Raw genomic sequence first — 15,883 nt, 5'->3', positions numbered from 1 at the left:
TTCCTTGTCTGCAACGTGTCAATAATAATTTAAAAGAAACAAAATGTGCAAAAACAAAAGCCAACAACTTTCAACAGCTCGTGCTTTGTACAAGTCATTCATCACAGAGGAGCTCCCAAAATTGCCAAACTGATTTTTCCTTGACCCCATGACGTATTCCACGGAAGGTTAATCGAAGTCAAGGTTAGGAGCATTGACTTTTACAAGAGGCCCATGTACGTGATACGGTTGTCGGTTGCCATGGAAATAAGGTTCTGACGTTGACAACACAGCGTCATCTTGTGGACCAAAACGTTACGCATGTTCACGCGACTGTATTTCGGTTAAATAGCTTTAATTAACATACTACTAATATTCCCGACATAGATACACAGAGGAATTTTGATGGATAATTAAAACAATTTATTTTTATTTTGACACGTAACAAAGACGCGTGACGACGTAATATGACGTCACGGCAGTGGCTGCGTGTGCGCGCTCGTTGCGGTTCCCTAAAACGAGGACGGTTGACGACCACTTCTTGTCCCGCGAGCACCAATATAGAACAAAACCAAAACGTCTCGCTCGAGCTAGTTTAGGCTCCTCGAGCTAGCAGTGTTAGCTTATTAGCTCGCGCTAGGCAAAGCTGCCAGGAGCAGTGTTGGACGACTAAATGGGCTGAATGCGCACTTTTGTGGGCCACGACGGATAAATGACGGCGACATTGGACCGCCAAGGACATTACAGTCGAACATTGATGGATTGTGTGCCAACAAATTTCACTTCCTGATTGAACACAACGCCGCCACACCGTGTTGCATTGTGGTCAGTGTAGGCGGACTCGCGATCACGTCGTTCGTGTCAAAGTCAACCTCGGCTACTCGTTTTTGTTTGTCTGCTCGACACTACTCTTAGCTTTCCTCTCTTTCTGAGCGTGCACAACACGAGTACGCCGCGACAGCTCGTCTGCATGTTGACGACGTCGTCTTAAGAGTACAACTCCAACTCCCACCATGCCTCAGCGTGACGTCACTAGTTTCGCAAGGCGAGCGGCTGGCTAGAGAGACCCGCCCGCTTCCGTGTTGTTCTTCTCGGCCAGCAGCACTTTGGACGGCTCCGCGCCGCCATGAGCGAGTTTTTGTGAAGCTCGGATTTGACTCGTCCCAACGACATGTCTCTGCCGCGCGGCTCCAAGAAGAAGGACAAGCGTATCCTGTCGGCCACCTGCCCGGACCCCAAGTGCCAGGCGAGCCTGTTCTTCCCCGTTCAGGGCTCCGCTAGCATCGAATGCACCGAGTGCGGCCAACGGCACGAGCAGAAGAACCTGCTCAACGTTCAGGAGGTGAGCGATCCAGATGCAGTGCTCCACAACCTGCTCAGGAACGCCCTTCTGGGCGTGGCGGGCCCCCCCAAGAAAGGCAACGAGCTGGTCAAGGTGATGGGGCTGTCCAACTACCACTGCAAGCTGCTCTCGCCGCTGCTCACTCGCTACGGCATGGACAAACAGAGCGGCAAAGCCAAGCCGCTGAGGGACATGAACCAGGGCGAGACCTTTGATTGCTCACTGCTGGGCAACCGGGCCTTCCTCATCGAGCCGGAGCACGTGTCCACGGCGGGTTATGGCAAGGACCGCTCAGGAAGCCTGCTCTACCTCCACGACACGCTGGAGGAGATCAAGCAGGCCAACGGCAACCGGGAGTGTCTCATCCCTGTCCACGTGGACGGGGACGGCCACTGCCTGGTCCATGCCGTGTCGCGGGCGCTGGTGGGCCGCGAACTCTTCTGGCACGCCCTGCGGGAGAACCTGAAGCAGAACTTTGAGCAGAATCTGGACCGCTACAAGGCCCTCTTCCAGGACTTTATCGACGCCGCCGAGTGGGAGGACATCATCAACGAGTGCGACCCGCTCTTCGTCCCGCCTGAAGGCGTACCGCTGGGCCTGCGCAACATCCATATCTTTGGCCTGGCCAACGTCCTGCACCGGCCCATCGTCCTGCTGGACTCGCTGAGCGGCATGAGGAGCTCCGGTGACTACTCGGCCACCTTCCTGCCGGGCCTGGTAGCCGAGGAGCTCTGCCGCGCCAAAGACGGCGAGCTCAACAAGCCCATCTGCATCGCCTGGAGCAGCTCCGGGCGCAACCACTACATCCCGCTGGTGGGCGTCAAGAATGAGGCGCTGCCCCGGCTGCCCGCCCACCTGCTCCCCAAGGCCTGGGGGGTCCCGCAGCAGCTCATCTGGAAGTACATCAAGCCAGAGGCGGACGGCGGCTGCGTGGTCGGCGGTGACCGCAGCCTGCAGGACAAGTACGTCATGCGGCTGGTGGGCGCCATGGAGGAAGTCTTCATGGAGAAGCACTGCGTCCACCCAGCGCTGGTGGCCGACATGCACCAGTGGGTGTACCGCCGCACGGGCGTGGTGGGCGTCCAGCCCGAGGAGGTGACCGAGGCGGCCAAAAAGTCAGTGGCCGAGAACCGCCTGCACCGCTGCCTGCTCTGCGGCGCCCTCTCGGAGCTGCGCGTGCCGCCCGACTGGCTGTTGCCGGGCGGAAAGCTTCACAGCCTAGCCAAGTCCACGCACGGCCAGCTCCGCCCCGACAAGAACTACAGCTTCCCCCTCAACAGCCTGGTGTGCTCTTACGACCCGCAGAGGGACGTCCTGCTGCCCGACTACAAGCTCAGCTCGCTGGACACCTGTAACTGGTGCCGCGGCGCCTCGGTGCGTCCTGTGCGGGCCGACGGCCTCGTGGTCTACGCCGACGGCGACCGGACCGACACGCCCTCGCAGGGCGGCAAGTGCGGTTGTGGCTTCAAGCACTTCTGGGAGGGCAAGGAGTACGACAACCTCCCGGAGGCCTTCCTCATCACGCTGGAATGGGCCGGCCGGGCATTCCGGGAGACGGTGCACTGGTTCCAGTACGAGGGCGACCCGGCGCTCAACAGCAATGTGTACGACGTGGCCATCAAGCTGGTCACCAAGCACTTCCCGGGCGAGTTCGGCAGCGAGGTCCTGGTGCAGAAGGTGGTGGATACTATCCTGCGCCACACCGCCAAGAGGAACCCAGAGGAGTACAACCCAGTGGCAGTGGACGGCGCCCATGCCCGCCGCCTGGCTGACGCGGAGGAGGCCACGCTGCCTACGCTGGACCCGCCCAGCAAGATCATCCTGACGGGGCCCAAGGCCAAGACGCTCCACAAGGAGGAGCTGATCATGAGCCGGGCCGAGCGTGAACTTCAACAGAGCATTGGCAAGCGGGCCCCCCTCTCGCAGCGGCGTGGCCAGCGCGACAAGCCGGGAGAGCCCAAAGAGCGCTCCCCGGGGACGCCCGCGCTCTCCTCGGCACCGGCCACCCCCACCAAATCCCCGGCGGCGCCAGCCGGTGGGGAGAAGAAGATACGCGTGAGCGCTAGCGATGGCCGGACCGCCACCCTGACCCTGGGGCCCCGCGCTTCCTACTCTGATCTCTGCAATAGCATCGGCCAGCACTTCGGGGTGGCGCCCACCCGCCTCTGCATCCGCCACGGCTTCCCCCCACGGGAGCTCCCGCCGCCGGCTACCGGCCACGAGCAGGAGCCGGTGGCGCTGCGGCATGGCGACCGGGTCACCCTGGAGATCCTGAAGGGCGCCGATGAGGAGGAGGCCCCAGCTGAAAGCCGCGACGCCGTGGCTTTGGCCAGGTCGAGCGAGCGTGACCTCCAGGAAGCCATCGACCTCGAGATGTCCTCACTGTGTCTGCTGGCCACCTTGATGGGTAAGCATGCCGCCCCTATTTCAAAGTAAGACTCATTCAGCGGCGTGTGACGGTAACAAACGTCAAACCTCAAACGAGCTTTGGGAGCAAATGTTTGTTCCCCACCAACCGGAACAAATGGCCGCTGTCGATGAACGGCCCGCCGCTTCCGCTTCCTGTTAGCATGTGCTAAGCTAAGCGTGTGTGATGTCGCTGCAGGCGAGGAGGATGTGTGGTCGTACGCTAAGAAGCTGCCGCATTTGTTCCGGCGGGGCGGCGTCTTCTACAACATCGTCAAGAAGGACACGGGTACGTAAAAGCGCCTCGGGACCCGCGCCCGCTCGTGAACGACAACGTCGCACAATGCTCCGCTTCTCAGATTGCTTTTGCCAGCTCACTCTCCACCGTTGCTGTGACCTTTCCTGCTGCTTTGGCATGTAGTTCTCTATCACATCCACGTATTTGTTGATATCTGATAAGGCCGTCACGTGGACTAGCCAGAGTCAAAGCCTTGGTTTGGCTCCAGTGTGACCCGTGCGTGGGTGTTTTTTAGGACTGATGAACGGGAAGCACTGCACGCTGCCCCACCTGACGGGGCGCACCTTTGTGTACAACGCGGCGGAGGCCCGCGTGGAGCTGTGCGCTGACCCCGCCGGCCACTTTGAGGTGTGCGGCGACGTGGAGGAGCGCGTTAAGGAGGCGCAGGCCCGGCTGCGCTCGGACGCCGCCGGCGGAGAGGCCAGCCCGTCGCGCGGCGCCCTGCGGCCCGGCGGCGGCGCTGTTCGCAAGAAGGAGCGGCTACATGCCGTCCAGGCCTTCCAAGGAAAGGGCCACTCGCTGGGCAGCCGCAGCGCCTCCCCGCCGCAGCCGGAGCACCTGCCCATCACGCGCCAACACAGCGATGGCACTGACCTCGGCCGCGAGCCAGTGCGCGTGGCGCCAGGCTTCGTGACGGTGAAGGACGGCCACGGTCCAGACCCCGTCCTCATGGAGCAGCAGCGCCGCAAACTTCAGGAAATGGTCTCCTCTATCCAGGCCTCGGTGGCGCGCTTTCCGCGGCCCCCGGCTGTTGGCGAGCCGACGCAGGACGAGGACCAGATGGAGAGCCACGACAGCGAGCGGGCCGAACCCATGGACCACTCTTGATTTCGGCCCTTCTGCGGCGAGCCGCCGGCCGGGGCCATAAAGCGCTGCTCCGCCGACTGCGCCGCCCACCGAGTCGGCTTTGTGCGCGCGACTTACTAAGCTGCGTTGACGTATCATTCGAATGGCGTGCTTTGATCGTCACCAGATTTGCAAAAAGCACGAGCGATGTCGAGGAAGACTTAAGTAGACGCGTGTGACGTGAGAAGCTGCGCCCGCAAGATTCACATGACAGAAAGTTGCACAGCCCAAACGCAAAGTCGTGCTCATGGGCGGCAGGCACGCCACTTGCTGGAGAGCAAGGTGAGGGAACTGCTTTGATCGCCATTTGTCATTCTTGTTTTTGCTGCATGACAACAGCCGATGACGAGGCGGTGAGGGCGGAGCTCGCTGACTGTGTGATTCTGCTTTTCTAAGACAACTTTGCCTTTTTGTTGTCGAATGGCGCCACGGTTTTGTGTGAGGAGATGGAGCTTAACGTTCAATCAAGCGCGCTTGCGCCACCCGCTGGCCGACACGCAAAGGCTCTGCTTTCACTGCCGTGAGGGCCGCAGCGTGTTGTCCACTTTATTTTGCGCTGTGTCGAGAATGCGCAATTGCAGTTGGAGCTTTTCTCTCACTTGGACGAGCGAAGCGACAACTGCAATGTCAACGTCATCCTTTTGCTGTTTGCACGTAGGATGAATCGACAATAAAAAAAATTGATTGCCATTCGTCTTGGTTGCTTCTTTCGGCTCCAATTGCACACAAGACAGGCAAGTGTACCCCACACCATCAGCGACTGCCTAAGTGCGAGTTGTGTTTGTTTGGGGTCGTTCTGTGTGTGACGCACTTTAGGACCCAGAGGCCAGCCAGAAGGGTGTGCAACAAATATGAGCCTGCCAACCACGTGACCATGCATTTTTAGAAGACGACAAGGAGGAGGCAACGTGAGTGTCGACTTTCACGACCGACTCTTTAACATTTTCATTTCATGTTCGTTTTGTTGCCTGCAACAAGTCTGTGGCAGTAGATTGGGGTCAGAAGTTTTGTACTTGGAAGAACAAAACTCGTACTTGAAAGAATAAAACTTGAATCTGAAAATGAACGTGCTGAGCTTAAACATAAAAAATAAAACAATGTATTTAAAATAAAAATACTTGTCCCAGGAGGAGGAGGGAGGAAGACCATGCAGTCTCTCTGCCAGGTGACCAACTCGCTCGCTATCAGCAACGCTCGCTCGGCCTGCAGTCCCGAGCTGCTCCAGCGGGGGGCAGTGACGCTCTGCATCAACGTGACTCGGCGACAACCTTTTCCTGACACCATTACCGTCACACGAGTCCCGGTGAGTGACCGCCCAGACGACGACCTCTACAGCCACTTTGACGCCTGCGCCGACGCCATCCACGCCGAAGCCAAAATTGGCGGCCGGTGCCTGGTCTACTGCAAGAACGGGCGAAGCCGCTCGGCCACCATCTGCGCCGCATACCTCATGAAGCACCAGCGGATGGCGCTGGCGGACGCACTCAAGGTGACGCGGGGGCGCGGCTCCTTCTCTTTTCGAAACTCAAGTCTGTCATAACGAGATGCATGAAAGAGTCCCAGTCAGTAAATATGGTCGTTTGCTGTCGACAGAAGGTGAAGGCCGCCCGGCCCGTGATCGCTCCCAATCCCGGCTTCTTGGCTCAACTGCAGCGATACGAGGAGGAGTTGAGGAGGAGGAGGAGGCGAGACTCTCACCCGTCCCACGCAAGCTCAGGGGACTTGGAGTCGGACAGCTTCTACTTAAGAGCAGTTTCTCAGGAAGCTGAATAAAAAAAAAGTTCAAGAATGAAGGTAACTTTACTCCTTGCCTTTGATGTCAAACTTGGGTGCCTGTCTACTACAACAAGACGCGGTGCAGAAACGTCTCAAGGAGTGTAACAGGAAGTTAAGCAAGAGCGGACCGTAACTGGCAACCGAATGAAAACACGGCAACGAGTTGAAATGACTTTATTAGGGTGGCGCGCATCAGGGTTGGGGCGCCTGCGAACTTCTGTCCCAGTCCTGGCGCACGCGATCAATCCACTTGTTGTAGTTGGACACCTTGGTGTAGATGCCCAGCCTGTCCCGGCGCCCACAGCCCTCGCCCCAGGACACCAGGCCCACCAAGAACCAGGTGTCAGCGTGCAGCGTCACCATGGGGCCCCCGCTGTCGCCCTCGCAGGCGTCCATACTCTGACCGAGGACGCCGGCGCACAGCACGTTGTCGGAGATGTTGTGCGACATGTGGGCGGCGCACACCTCGCGGCTGACCAGCGGCACCCGGATGACGTTGAGCGCCGAGCTGAAGCGCTGGCTCTCCTGGCTTTCCTTGCCCCAGCCCGTCACCACCGTCTCGGTACCGTTGCGGTGGAGGACCCGCTCGGCCAGCCCGCGGCCCGGCAGGCACGCCGGCAGGATGTAGTCGGAGAAGGGCGCCGGGCTCTCCAGGCGCAGGAGAGCGATGTCGTTGTCCACCGTGGTGCTGTCGTAGTCGGGGTGCGGGACGGCATTGCTGACTTTCAGCATCACCTCGGTGCCCTCGTCGCGGAAACGCTCGTAGTCGCCTGGCGACAGCAACCGGCGTGTCACTATTGGGTGACTCATTCCTAGGACGGGGTTGGCAAAAAGCGACGCAGGGACACGGGGCTCCAAACCGACAGAGTCCCGCTCAAACCGCGCTGTCTGGTCACGCCAGACTTAAAACCACTGATTGGCTGATTTGCATTAAGCGCCAAATCCTTCCAACTCTAGCGGCAGTAAGCTCCCCAGGTTCTGAGTTTGAGGTGGCACGATGAAGTGTACATAGACCGATAGTGACACAGTCATTCTTTTTTTTTTTTTTTTTCAGTTTGGAGCAGAAAGACAGCCACGGGCAAAAGTAATGTGCGGACGGACTCCTGCCTAGTTTCCCTCTTTGGGTGCGTCGACTCACCCAGTCGCACTCGGAAGCGCAGGTTGTTTTCCAGACAGTGGGCGGCCGTCAAGACCCAGTTCTGGTCAATCAGCACGCCGCCGCAGTGGAAACGACCTTTGGAATTCTGCAGCAGGACCTGGCGGTAGCCGTGTTCTCATTACCAGCGGAACTCGGTGACAGCGATGCCTCAAGATGACTTTTGGACTTGTATTTGCTTTGGCTCGCCGCCAACAACTCCACATTGAATGCCGGTGACTGGCACTGCTGGCACTGGCTCACCTGCCAAGGACTCTCGCCCTTCTTGCCCACCTCCCCGCCCACCATCCAGGGCATGAGGCCATCAACGGGCCGGGCGTAGGACGAACGTCCGATCAGCAGCTGCCCGCACGACGACGACCCTGCGCGCAGGTGACCAGACGCTGGTGGGCGGAGTCCTCGGCTCTTGCCCGCTTGCCGACACCTATTCCTCACCTTTGGCGACGCAGGTCTTGCCGTCGTCGTGCAGCTTGTAGCCGTCCACGCAACCGCATGTCCGCCTCAGGCCATCCTCCCTCTCGGTGCACTCGTGGTCGCAGTCGCCGTTGTTCACGCTGCAGTTGGTGGCTGATAGAGCTGGGATGATAAGCGTCGGCCGTTGAGTGGCCCGGCCCAACCCTCGCCCCGCCGTTTTTTGTCAACACCGTCGGCACGCTTCCTATCGGGCTTGGTTTGTACCCGTTCCCGAGTAGTGCTTGCGGCCCAAACGACGTGCTTTTGGCACACAGTCATGCGTCCGCCTCACATTTTTGGATGGCTCAGGGGCAAATAATTTTGAGGCCTCCCCAAAAGCCAAAGGTCAACTGTTTCAAAAGGATAACACATGCACTCCTCATCCTGCTCATGCCACGGAACGGGTTGGGTGCGTTGGACTGACCGTGTTGGCAGTACTTTCCCTCGTATCCTTGGTCACAGGTGCACACGTAATCTTGCAGTATGTCCACGCACCTCCCGTGGACACAGCTGTTGGATTCGCACTGGTTGCCGTCTGGAATGCACGCACATAGATGCAAGCACAGTGGGCGTGGCCTCCTTTGTCCCAATGATTGGTGTTCATGGCTGTCCTTGTGTCTCACCTTTGTACACCGTCCAGAACTCCAGCTGCAAAAGTTGAAGGAAAACCCCAAAATGAGATGCATGGTTGAGGTCTTTCAAATGATGTCATTGATTTTTGGGGGGATGAAACCAAAGTACTTGGGATCATATACAGCATCCCAAACTAGTCACAAGTTTCTCTTTAACTCACCGTGGCTTCTCGAACCTTAAAGATCTCGCGCGCCTCCTCGAACTCGCATGTCTCCTCCACGCACTCGCGCTCCATGGACGGCGGCTTGAGCTCCTCCAGGAAAGAGTTGGCGCGGCGCGAGCGCAGCAGCATGTGAGCCTCGGGCGGCCTGGAGAAGACTGAGGAAGCGCAGCACAAGCGCAGCATGGCGCTGCTTCAGCCGGCCCGCCCGCCTGCCGTAGGCCGCTTTGGCCGGGCACTCACCTGATAGGCTGAGCGCCGATGCCGCGGCCAGCATCAGGCACGCGCAGACGGCCTGCCGGCGCATGTCCGTCAAAACCTGCGGCCCATCACACCAGGTGCTCAGACCATGGACAACAGAACAGAAAGCGCTTTCCTGCCCAAATCAGCACCACTTTCTTTCGAAAGCGCAACTGTGAACTTGGTGCCCGCGCGACGTCATACAAAAGAATCGGCAAACAACAGCAGCGCTTGGGCTCCGCTTTCAAACCGAACCACGCTCGGATTCACGTTCAAACCGAAGTCAACCGCGTGCCAAAGTTAAAATCCAAAGCGCTTTCCCACGAGACCTCGAGCGAGCGAGAGCAATAAGGGGACGGAGGTGCGCGCCTTACTTGCTGGCGTGTTTTTAGATGACGCTTTGATGTCTGACTCTCGGGATGTCGTGGCGGTCGTGCTGGTGGCTTCTTCGTGTTTGTGTGGTGTCAATGAGTGACAAGCGATGTTTACTGCGAGTCCACAGTCTGCGTCCCCCGCACTGTCAACATGCAAGCAAATCAAGGGGATGGACTTGTCTCCATTTTCAGTTTAGTTTCGGCACCACTGTTTACTTTCACAGACCTCATCTTGTCCTTTTCATCTATTTGTCTTCACCTTTTGTACGTCATGCTCCTCCTTTGAAATGACGTGCTGGGGTTGCCACTTGTCCTCATCAGCATTACGGTCGTCAAGGTGGGTTTGCTCACGTTCCAAACTCTCTCTTCTTTGGTTTGTTCTCTTCATTAGCCAGCTTTGTTGGAGGAAGGGGGTTCTGCCAGAGGCGGCCAGTGCTCCACAATACAATTATTCCAACAGTGTGCGTGTGTGTATGAAATTTTGTGTCTAATTAAAAAAACAAAAAACACCCTGTTATGTGTTCACTTCTTTATCTTTATTTATTTTTTATTCTCATATCAAATATGCCTACCAGGGACGTGAGGTCAGAGGAGGCAAGGGAGGCAATCATGAAAAGGAGAAAACCAAATTCAATCGCTCAGCAATAGTCAGGTTGAAATAGCCAACTGGTTAGTGACATGGGTGCTTGCTTGGAATGTCGTTGGTTCGATCCCAAGAGTAAGCATATACCAAACTATCCTTTTAGAATTGAAACCTCGCTTTGTATGCATATGCAAACAAATGTTTTAGCTCCTGCAGAACGTGAAAATGAACAAAATCTTTTCACCTGTGATCTTTGACCATGATATTTCCCTAATAAAGTGGCCTGTTATTAGGTACACTTGAAAATGGCGGTGTACCTAATGGAGTGTCCGTGTGATTCCCTCGTTAAGTGCACCTGCGTGAAAAGTTTTAGCCACTGCAGAACGTAAAAGTGGCTAAAACTTTTCACGCAGGTGCACTTAACGAGGGTGACTTGGAAAACATATTGGAACGTGGCCCTGAGGACTAGAGCTTGACACCTGTGACCTTTGACCATGATATTTCCCTAATAAAGTGGCCTCTTATTAGGTACACTTGAAAATGGCGGTGTACCTAATGGAGTGTCCGCCTGATTCCCTCGTTAAGTGCACCTGCGTGAAAAGTTTTAGCCACTGCAGAACGTAAAAGTGGCTAAAACTTTTCACGCAGGTGCACTTAACGAGGGTGACTTGGAAAACATATTGGAACGCGGCCCCATGAGGCCTGGAGGTCGACACCCCTGGTTTAAGTGCCACACCCGCCCTCACCCCCACTTCCTGATTGGCTGTTTGATCTGTGACATCACTCGGACACTCCATTAGGTACACCACCATTTTTAGGTGTACCTAATAACAGGCCAGTTCATTAGGGAAAAATCATGGCCAAAGCTTAACTGAAAGTGAAAAGTGCCACACCCGCCCTCACCCCCACTTTCTGATTGGCTGTTGGATCTGTGACGTCACACGGACACTCCATTAGGTACACCACCATTTTTAGGTGTACCTAATAACAGGCCAGTTCATTAGGGAAAAATCATGGCCAAAGCTTAACTGAAAGTGAAAAGTGCCACACCCGCCCTCACCCCCACTTTCTGATTGGCTGTTGGATCTGTGACGTCACACGGACACTCCATTAGGTACACCACCATTTTTAGGTGTACCTAATAAGAGGCCAGTTCATTAGGGAAAAATCATGGCCAAAGCTTAACTGAAAGTGAAAAGTGCCACACCCGCCCTCACCCCCACTTTCTGATTGGCTGTTGGATCTGTGACGTCACACGGACACTCCATTAGGTACACCACCATTTTTAGGTGTACCTAATAAGAGGCCAGTTCATTAGGGAAAAATCATGGCCAAAGCTTAACTGAAAGTGAAAAGTGCCACACCCGCCCTCACCCCCACTTTCTGATTGGCTGTTGGATCTGTGACGTCACACGGACACTCCATTAGGTACACCACCATTTTTAGGTGTACCTAATAACAGGCCAGTTCATTAGGGAAAAATCATGGCCAAAGCTTAACTGAAAGTGAAAAGTGCCACACCCGCCCTCACCCCCACTTTCTGATTGGCTGTTTGATCTGTGACGTCACTCGGACACTTTATTAGGTACACTACTATTTTCCAGTGTACCTAATAACAGGCCAGTTCATTAGGGAAAATAACTTTATGCATTTTTTTGTACGTGTCAAGAATGTGTATTTGACAGCTTGCTCTTTATTTTGTGGGACACCAACACATACATATTGTCATATAAAGCAGTTAACCAAATGTCAGATTTTTGTTTTCATGCCCAAAAAAATAAAAACAAGGAATAAAACACCAGACAAGTTTCAACAGGTTTTAATGTTTATTAAAATATATAATAATAATAATAAAAGTAAATGCCTCCCCAGTCATGAACCTCACCGCACGTCACTGGTGCCTGCCAATCCTTTTCAACTGACTTCAGGTATTACTATGGCATGTTCATATATGTAACGCGTGAGCATAATAATTAAAACAAAAAATATTTCCTTATTGTTGCTAATTTGCAGGCAGCTCAGTTAGCCCACCACGAAACTCTGAGCAGGCATTTTCACTTTTCTTTGGGCGCCCTGTCGTCACCGCCTGACACGTTTCCTTCCTCGTCTTCGTCATCGTCGTCATCGCCGATCATGCCTCGAAGGTACGATCGCTTGAACTCTTGGAACACAAGCTCCTCCTCCATTTCACTTCACAAACAAGCGTGTTATTATTATTGCTAACACAAAGGCCAAGCTAGCTATTACCATTAGTCCATTACCAAGAGCGTCAAACGAGCGAGTGACAAGAATGGCATGTTAGCGAGTGATGGTAAACCATTTTTACATCATTACCAGAGGTGGCCAACTTACAAAATTCTCGCACATGCACATGTCCAAATATTGCGTTTGAATTTCATGAGAAACAAATAAAAAAAATAAAAAATAAAAAAATAAAAGTCACCTTTCCTTGACTGATGGCAAGAACAAGAAAATGGGAAGAAGAGTTTGAGTTTTGTCAAATATTTGCTAATATTTTCTAGATGAGTGGCATGATCCTCACCTGTGTCAGGTTTAGGGTGCATCAGTTTGAAGGGAAGCTCCAGAGAAACCTCGCTGTCACACAAACAATCCATCAAACAGCGGTTAGCGTCGCTAGCTTAGTGTTTGGAGTCGGAGCTGTCAAAAATCTATACACACCTTGAGCTCATCATGCTGCCAAAATGTACAAAAAAGAGCAGAATTTAAGTTGTGCACTGAGGACAGACAATGTCAGGAGACATTCTGTGAAGTTTTGGTCACATCTTCCAAGACTTGGCAGGGATGTTAAGTGCTCCAACCCGGAACGGAAGCGTCCAACACAAGACACGACAGTTTTCCCCCTCCAGACTAGGTAGCGTTCCCGCTCACGTGTCTCTCACCCTGCGATGATGAGCTTGACCGTGACCTTGTAGGACACCATGATGCCCAGAACCTCCTTCAGGACGCCTGACTTGACGCTGGAACAGTACCTTAGCATTAGCATTGGGGTGACAAGCTCGATCCTCTTTGGCGCTTGCTCACATGCTGGACGATGCCAAGTTGGTGTCTTCGTGCTTGAGTTTTCCGTCCAGGGCGATGCCGCGCCGCTCCCTGTTGTTGGCCAGCAGGGGGAGCAGCAGGATGTCTTTTTCGAGCGTCGCCCCTGGAGACACCGTATCCCTGAAGAACAACAAACTCGGTCGGTCAAGGGCAAGCATCAACATGAGCCTGCTTGCCACTCACCCTTCTTCGATGGCGACACATTTGACGTAGCTGTCGTTGGAGTACAGCACCACCGTGGCCACCTGATCCACTGCGGACAACGAGATCAACGCTAAAGCGACTGTAAAAGGTCATTCCTAAGCGGCCCCTCGGATTGGCAACGGTATCATCACGCTGCCTCATAATGCAACGCTCTGATGTCACGCTGCGATAGGCATGACTAATTGGACGTACCCGACACCACCACGTTCTTGACGTTCTTGCTGGAGTTGTTGACCACGTTGAGGTGCAGCTTCATTGTCTCACCGTGGTAGAAAACCTAACAACGGAGAATGGGAGGAAGTCACCGGAACACGCGCTGACACCACGGCCAGGCCTCCACGGCCACGCCCCCACCTCTTTGTCCAGCCGAGCCATCACGTGCAGCGGCTTGTCCGACACGGGGAAGTCCCGTGAGATCTCCACAGCAGAGACCCCCTGGCTCTCGGGGCCATACTGCACCTTCCTGATCATCAGCTTGACCGAGCTCCTGGAGGACATGGAGCAAACGGAGATCGGGCCCGATCGGGGGATGCTCGGTACGCGGACTCGGTGCTGGCCCACCTTACCGTTTGCGAATTTTTTCATCCTGACTTTCGGCGCTGAACGCTTTCACCTCAAACTCCACTGCACATTGCTGAGGAGACAAGACAAAAGGCATTGTGTGATGCCGGCTGGACAAACTCAAATCCTAACCCTAATTTGAATCCTGAAATAGAAACCCTAACCCTTGTTTGAAAGCCTAATTGTTTGCCTAGGTAAATAGAGGTTATATAAAAGAAAAAAAAAACGTAACTTAACTAACTAATTTAAAACCACATGTGGGAACGAGCGGCGCCGTCACCTTTCCATCGTCGTGGGGTGCCGGTTGCATGGCGACAGAGCAGGGCAGGTTGTCGGGGAACTGCAATGACACCACACGGGGCACGTGTTCTGTGTTGCTAACGGAGCTGTGGCAAGTCGTGGGCATTAGTTGGCGGTAGGAGCTGGGCAAAGTGGGGCGTCACCTCGAAGAAGAAGGGGTAGGAGTCATCGCCCAGTTTCCGCAAGAGCTTGGCCTGTGTGCGCGTGTGGACGCCCTGCTCGCGGTCCTGCAGGGGCGGGTACACCTGCCGCGTGGACAGGTAAAGCTCGCGCCGGAAGGCCACGCCCATCACGTCCACGTCGTCGCGGCCGTAGCGGAAGGTGCATGACAGCGTGACAAACACTAGGGAGCGCCAAACCGAGCGGTCACCACCAGAGGACGCCACCGGGTGCCGCCGACGGGCTCACCTTTCCTCCCCTGCAGGGCCTCGCGGTCGATCACGATGACGCCGTCTAATGGGACGGACGCCGGGAGGGTTAGCGTTACCGACGGCGAGGTGGCTCGCGAACGAAATAGCTTGGCGTCAAGGTAGCTAGGTGGAAGGTAGCAAGGCGGCTTGGTGGCAAGTTGACTAGGTGGGAAGTTGACTGGGTAACAAGGCGGCAAGTTGAAGAGGTAGCAATGCGGCTAGGTGGCTAAGTGGCCTCACCTACTGGATCCACAGAGTCCACACGGTCCACAAAGTCCCGCCTCCCCATGTACACGCCCACCTGAAGACCAGCGCATCAGATTGATGACATCATTAGTCTGTCATCTATACTTTCATCCAAGCTTAGATAATCATATTTTTTCTCCTGAACATATTCATCAATGAATTCATCCATTCATTCATCTGTTCATCATCCATCAGTCATTCATGTCACATCGATTGTCGCAATGACGACGACGTTAGCGCGAGCTGACCGACTTGTCCTTGCAAATCTTCTTGAAGACGACATTCTTGGGGCTCATGATGCTGCTGAGTGACAAGATGGACAGGAAGTGGTCAGCGTCACTCTGGGTAGTGTCGAGGACCAAGACGACGACGAGGACCAAGATGAAGACGAGGACGATGGCCTCGTCTCTATATGGTAACGACGGCTGTCCGGAGCGGGCTCTCTCTCCTCGGGAACGGCCAATCGGGAGCTTCGGCCAGCCTGGCCTCGCCCACCGCAATTCACTCACATCAACCGCTGAGAGGATTGAAAAACCTTCCGACCACGTCAGCACGCCATCAGATTAAAACTGTGTGCCGTCGTTCAACTTTGTGTGTGTCCTCATTGTTCCCATTACAGGAGGCAACATTATGGGATATCTCACAGTTGGCCTCATTTGTCTGGTCTGCATTTGTTGGTGGGGGATGTTGGATGGCAACTTTTTAAAACCAACACCAGGACCGGTATTGACTCTTGAGTGTTAGCAAGTAGCGATACCTAGTTTATTCTCGACATCTTGCATCGGAATCTCTCTTTTGCATTTTGCCATCGACGTGATTGGCTCTGAAAAATTTAAAAGATGGCCTCCAATCCTGA

General features: G+C 54.8%; 4 protein-coding genes across 6 annotated transcripts; 2 read left to right on the top strand and 2 right to left on the bottom strand.

Moving 5' to 3' along the window:
• The first annotated feature begins 451 nt into the window (after positions 1-451).
• On the top strand, positions 452-5,561 carry vcpip1 (valosin containing protein (p97)/p47 complex interacting protein 1). 2 transcript variants are annotated; one of them, XM_061295131.1, is made up of 3 exons: positions 453-3,728; positions 3,927-4,016; positions 4,261-5,561. In XM_061295131.1, exons 1-3 carry the CDS (start codon positions 1,151-1,153, stop codon positions 4,851-4,853), a joined length of 3,261 nt encoding a protein of 1,086 aa, XP_061151115.1. In that variant the 5' UTR covers positions 453-1,150; the 3' UTR covers positions 4,854-5,561. The 2 variants fall into 2 exon arrangements, with proteins under 2 accessions (XP_061151116.1, XP_061151115.1); XM_061295132.1 differs by lacking the exon at positions 3,927-4,016 and having other exon boundaries at positions 452-3,728.
• Positions 5,562-5,639: 78 nt separating this feature from the next.
• Positions 5,640-10,172, top strand: dusp28 (dual specificity phosphatase 28). The gene is made up of 4 exons (XM_061295149.1): positions 5,640-5,779; positions 5,999-6,360; positions 6,465-6,665; positions 7,702-10,172. Exons 2-3 carry the CDS (start codon positions 6,019-6,021, stop codon positions 6,642-6,644), a joined length of 522 nt encoding a protein of 173 aa, XP_061151133.1. The 5' UTR covers positions 5,640-5,779; positions 5,999-6,018; the 3' UTR covers positions 6,645-6,665; positions 7,702-10,172.
• On the bottom strand, positions 6,808-9,744 carry proca (protein C (inactivator of coagulation factors Va and VIIIa), a). Its single transcript, XM_061295141.1, has 9 exons — positions 9,664-9,744; positions 9,293-9,368; positions 9,050-9,207; positions 8,880-8,904; positions 8,681-8,791; positions 8,239-8,379; positions 8,047-8,165; positions 7,786-7,903; positions 6,808-7,417 (listed from the first exon to the last, which is right to left on the bottom strand). Exons 2-9 carry the CDS (start codon positions 9,354-9,356, stop codon positions 6,840-6,842), a joined length of 1,314 nt encoding a protein of 437 aa, XP_061151125.1. The 5' UTR covers positions 9,357-9,368; positions 9,664-9,744; the 3' UTR covers positions 6,808-6,839.
• A 1,946-nt stretch (positions 10,173-12,118) lies between the features above and the next one.
• On the bottom strand, positions 12,119-15,430 carry saga (S-antigen; retina and pineal gland (arrestin) a). Of its 2 annotated transcripts, XM_061295112.1 has the most exons (15): positions 15,276-15,430; positions 15,022-15,082; positions 14,780-14,824; positions 14,515-14,714; positions 14,352-14,411; positions 14,077-14,144; positions 13,865-13,997; positions 13,703-13,787; positions 13,490-13,559; positions 13,289-13,426; positions 13,147-13,224; positions 12,926-12,940; positions 12,789-12,841; positions 12,690-12,699; positions 12,119-12,436 (listed from the first exon to the last, which is right to left on the bottom strand). In XM_061295112.1, exons 1-15 carry the CDS (start codon positions 15,321-15,323, stop codon positions 12,301-12,303), a joined length of 1,200 nt encoding a protein of 399 aa, XP_061151096.1. In that variant the 5' UTR covers positions 15,324-15,430; the 3' UTR covers positions 12,119-12,300. The 2 variants fall into 2 exon arrangements, with proteins under 2 accessions (XP_061151096.1, XP_061151097.1); XM_061295113.1 differs by lacking the exon at positions 12,690-12,699 and having other exon boundaries at positions 12,119-12,426; positions 12,754-12,841.
• Positions 15,431-15,883: the final 453 nt, after the last annotated feature.

This window comes from Syngnathus typhle, linkage group LG13, assembly GCF_033458585.1.
Source record: "Syngnathus typhle isolate RoL2023-S1 ecotype Sweden linkage group LG13, RoL_Styp_1.0, whole genome shotgun sequence".
NCBI lineage: Eukaryota > Metazoa > Chordata > Actinopteri > Syngnathiformes > Syngnathidae > Syngnathus > Syngnathus typhle.
The sequence above is the reverse complement of the archived record's forward strand: the minus strand, read 5'-3'. Positions and strand labels throughout refer to the sequence as shown.

What these genes read in the sequence shown, in the direction of transcription:
- vcpip1 (XM_061295131.1), top strand. Translation starts at nt 1,151, where the DNA reads ATGTCTCTGCCGCGCGGCTCCAAGAAGAAGGACAAGCGTATCCTGTCG. An exon ending in TCTGCTGGCCACCTTGATGG is followed by an intron (nt 3,729 to 3,926) that starts GTAAGCATGCCG and finishes ATGTCGCTGCAG; the next exon opens with GCGAGGAGGATGTGTGGTCG. An exon ending in CATCGTCAAGAAGGACACGG is followed by an intron (nt 4,017 to 4,260) that starts GTACGTAAAAGC and finishes GGTGTTTTTTAG; the next exon opens with GACTGATGAACGGGAAGCAC.
- dusp28 (XM_061295149.1), top strand. Translation starts at nt 6,019, where the DNA reads ATGCAGTCTCTCTGCCAGGTGACCAACTCGCTCGCTATCAGCAACGCT. An exon ending in CGCTGGCGGACGCACTCAAG is followed by an intron (nt 6,361 to 6,464) that starts GTGACGCGGGGG and finishes TGCTGTCGACAG; the next exon opens with AAGGTGAAGGCCGCCCGGCC.
- proca (XM_061295141.1), bottom strand. Translation starts at nt 9,356, where the DNA reads ATGCGCCGGCAGGCCGTCTGCGCGTGCCTGATGCTGGCCGCGGCATCG. An exon ending in ATCGGCGCTCAGCCTATCAG is followed by an intron (nt 9,208 to 9,292) that starts GTGAGTGCCCGG and finishes GCGCTTCCTCAG; the next exon opens with TCTTCTCCAGGCCGCCCGAG. An exon ending in CAAGACCTGCGTCGCCAAAG is followed by an intron (nt 8,166 to 8,238) that starts GTGAGGAATAGG and finishes ACCTGCGCGCAG; the next exon opens with GGTCGTCGTCGTGCGGGCAG.
- saga (XM_061295113.1), bottom strand. Translation starts at nt 15,323, where the DNA reads ATGAGCCCCAAGAATGTCGTCTTCAAGAAGATTTGCAAGGACAAGTCG. An exon ending in AGATTTGCAAGGACAAGTCG is followed by an intron (nt 15,083 to 15,275) that starts GTCAGCTCGCGC and finishes GCTGGTCTTCAG; the next exon opens with GTGGGCGTGTACATGGGGAG. An exon ending in GATGAAAAAATTCGCAAACG is followed by an intron (nt 13,998 to 14,076) that starts GTAAGGTGGGCC and finishes CATGTCCTCCAG; the next exon opens with GAGCTCGGTCAAGCTGATGA.